This window comes from Scylla paramamosain, chromosome 41 (assembly GCF_035594125.1).
Source record: "Scylla paramamosain isolate STU-SP2022 chromosome 41, ASM3559412v1, whole genome shotgun sequence".
In the NCBI taxonomy this organism is placed as follows: Eukaryota; Metazoa; Arthropoda; class Malacostraca; order Decapoda; family Portunidae; genus Scylla; species Scylla paramamosain.
Genome location: NC_087191.1, coordinates 8,046,967 through 8,049,466, shown reverse-complemented (window position 1 = coordinate 8,049,466; position 2,500 = coordinate 8,046,967). Strand labels below are relative to the sequence as shown.

At 46.1% G+C, this 2,500-nt stretch overlaps 1 protein-coding gene across 1 annotated transcript in view; it reads left to right on the top strand.

Moving 5' to 3' along the window:
• Positions 1–2,353, top strand: part of LOC135092910 (glycogen synthase kinase-3 beta-like) — a 33,571-nt gene extending 31,218 nt beyond the window's left edge. The window contains exon 10 of the mRNA XM_063991693.1: positions 99–2,353. Within this exon, the coding sequence (XP_063847763.1) occupies positions 99–250 (152 nt within the window). The 3' untranslated portion in view covers positions 251–2,353. The remainder of the gene's footprint in view (positions 1–98) is intronic.
• Positions 2,354–2,500: the final 147 nt, after the last annotated feature.

Sequence of the window (2,500 nt, the reverse complement as noted above, 5' to 3'; positions counted from 1 at the left end):
GTGTGTGTTGTGTGTGTGTTGTGTGTGTGTGTGTGTGTGTGTGTGTGTGTGTGTGATGTGGTGTGGTGTGTGGTTGAGCATGGTGTGTGTGTTGCAGGAGATCAAGATCCAGCCGGAGCTGAACACCAAGCTCATTCCCCCACACTACCGAGGTGAGGTGGCCAACAGCGGGTGGCGGCGGTGGCGGCGGCGGCGGCGGCTCCTCGGCCGTGGACTCGTCAGAGGGGGCCACCGCGGCTCCTGTCAATGACAACTGAGGCCAACGACCCGACCTTGACCTGGCCGCTAGCCCCCCCGCCCCCCTGCCCCCCCCTTTGCCCCCCCTGCCGGGCCCAGCGTGTACAGAACCGGGGGGGGGGCAGGCCAGGAGGGGGGAGGGGGCTGCACCTCACTCCAGCTTGGCCACCACCCAGCCACCCCTGTGTAAAGTGTACATACGTATGTCAGAACATTACTAGCGGATGACCTCTCAGTCCCCCGACCCCCCCATGGCCCCCAAAAAAAAGCCCCCTGACCCCCCAGAAGCCCCGGCCCCCCCACCACTAGCCCCCCAACCCCCGGAGGCGATTTACTTGTTTTTTTGAATTAGTTAGGATGACATGGTGTTTGTTTTGCACCGTTTGTAGGGCAAGCGAGGGGGTGCTGTTGTCCATATGTTCGTCTGTCACCCCCTCCACCGGCCTGCCTCCCCCCCCTCCCTACCTCTGCTGCCTCTCCCTCTCCCCTCTGCCTCTCCCTCTCCCAGCTAGATCATTCAGCCTGGTAGCAAGGGTTGTGGTTGTCATCCCCTCTTGAGTTAGTGCCAATGTTACTTCTTGTAGGCTCTCAACATCACCACTACCACACCACCACCACCACCACCCCTCCCTGACCTCACCCAGCCCACCACCACCTTCCCCATTCTTGTTTTTCTTCTTGTTAAGCCTTTTTGGGTGTTGATACTTCTTTTTCCTCATCTTTTTCTTTAGTGTTTTGTTTTTGTCTTTCCTTCTCTTTATCAGGTTTTTGATTCTTGTTTTCTTTCTCTTCCCCAGTCCTTTGTTTTTCTTCATTTCCTGTCTTGTTTTTCTTCTTTTCCTTCTTTATCAGTCTTTCATTTTTTTCCTCATCCTCTTCTGCAGTCCACTTTTCTCCTCTTCCTTTTCCCCCACTCCTTTATTTCTCTCCTCTTCCTCTTCCCCAGTCTTTCATTTTTATTCTCTTCCCTCTTCAATTTTTTTTAATTTCTCTTCATTAAACCTTCATTGTTAAGCACTTTTCCTTCCTCTTTCTCTTTCTAGTCTTACCAATCTTTCTTCTTCCTCTGTGTGAAATCTGAAGTCTTAACACCTCCTCCTCCTCCTCCTCCTCCTCCTCCTCCTCCTCCTCCTCCTCCTCCTCCTCTTCACTGGGGAATATCAACAGCAATGAGTTTCCAAGCTAAAACACACACACAATCAGTCAATCCTCCATTTCTTTCCCTCTTTCAATTTGTTGTTTGAATGAATGAGAAAATCTGAAAACAAGCATTTTTAAAACATTTTGCATCATGTAGCTATCATTGCCTCTCCCATCCCTGTCTCTCCTCCCCCCTACTCTCTCTCTCTCCCCTCCCCTCCCTCTAGTGTGATAGTCCCCCTTGCCCCCCCCTCCTCCCTGCCCCCCCCCACACCCCAAGCAAGGTGACCTCCCCGCATAAGGCAGTGTAATGATGACCTCACTGCTCCCAGATATATTAAACAGGGGTCAAGATAAGGAGTTTAGCAGTGACTTGTTTATTTTCTTTACTGATTACTGAAGTTTCAAGTTTGGAATTTTGATGTTTTTCTTTAATTTTTTTATTGTTATTATTATTTTTATTTGTTATTTTACTTTTTCTCTTGTGATCTTTCTTGTCTTCATCTCTTTTTGACTTCCATGTATATTTCTCTTCTCTTTCTCTCTCTTCTGCCTTTTTTTCATTCACTTTGTCTTGTTTCTTTATTTTTTACTCTCTCTCTCCCTCTCTCTTTAAACTTTCTTGTTCTTTCATATTTCTTTTCCCTTTCTTTGTTCTATCACTTTTTCCTCTTCATTTCTTTTTTGTCTTCTATTTTCTCCTTTTCTTTGTTTTATTTCTTTGCCTCTATTCTTTTCCTCTCATCTTTCTTTCTTTCATTTTCTTTCTTTCTTTCTTTCTTTCTTTCTTTCTTCTTTCTTCTTTTCTTTCTTTCTTTCTTTCTTTCTTTCTTTCTTTCTTTCTTCCTTCCTTCCTGTACATAGCATTCATTACTCACTCACCACACCTAGTACAACCTCTCTCTCTCTCTCTCTCTCTCTCTCTCTCTCTCTCTCTCTCTCTCTCTCTCTCTCTCTCTCTCTCTCTCTCTCTCTCTCTCTCTCTCTCTCTCTCTCTCTCTCTCTCTCTCTCTCTCTCTCTCTTGAAAATTGATCCTTTTTATTATTATTATAACTTGCATCAAATTTTTAAGGATTATGGAATATTAATATGATTTTGAATCTCTCTCTCTCTCTCTCTCTC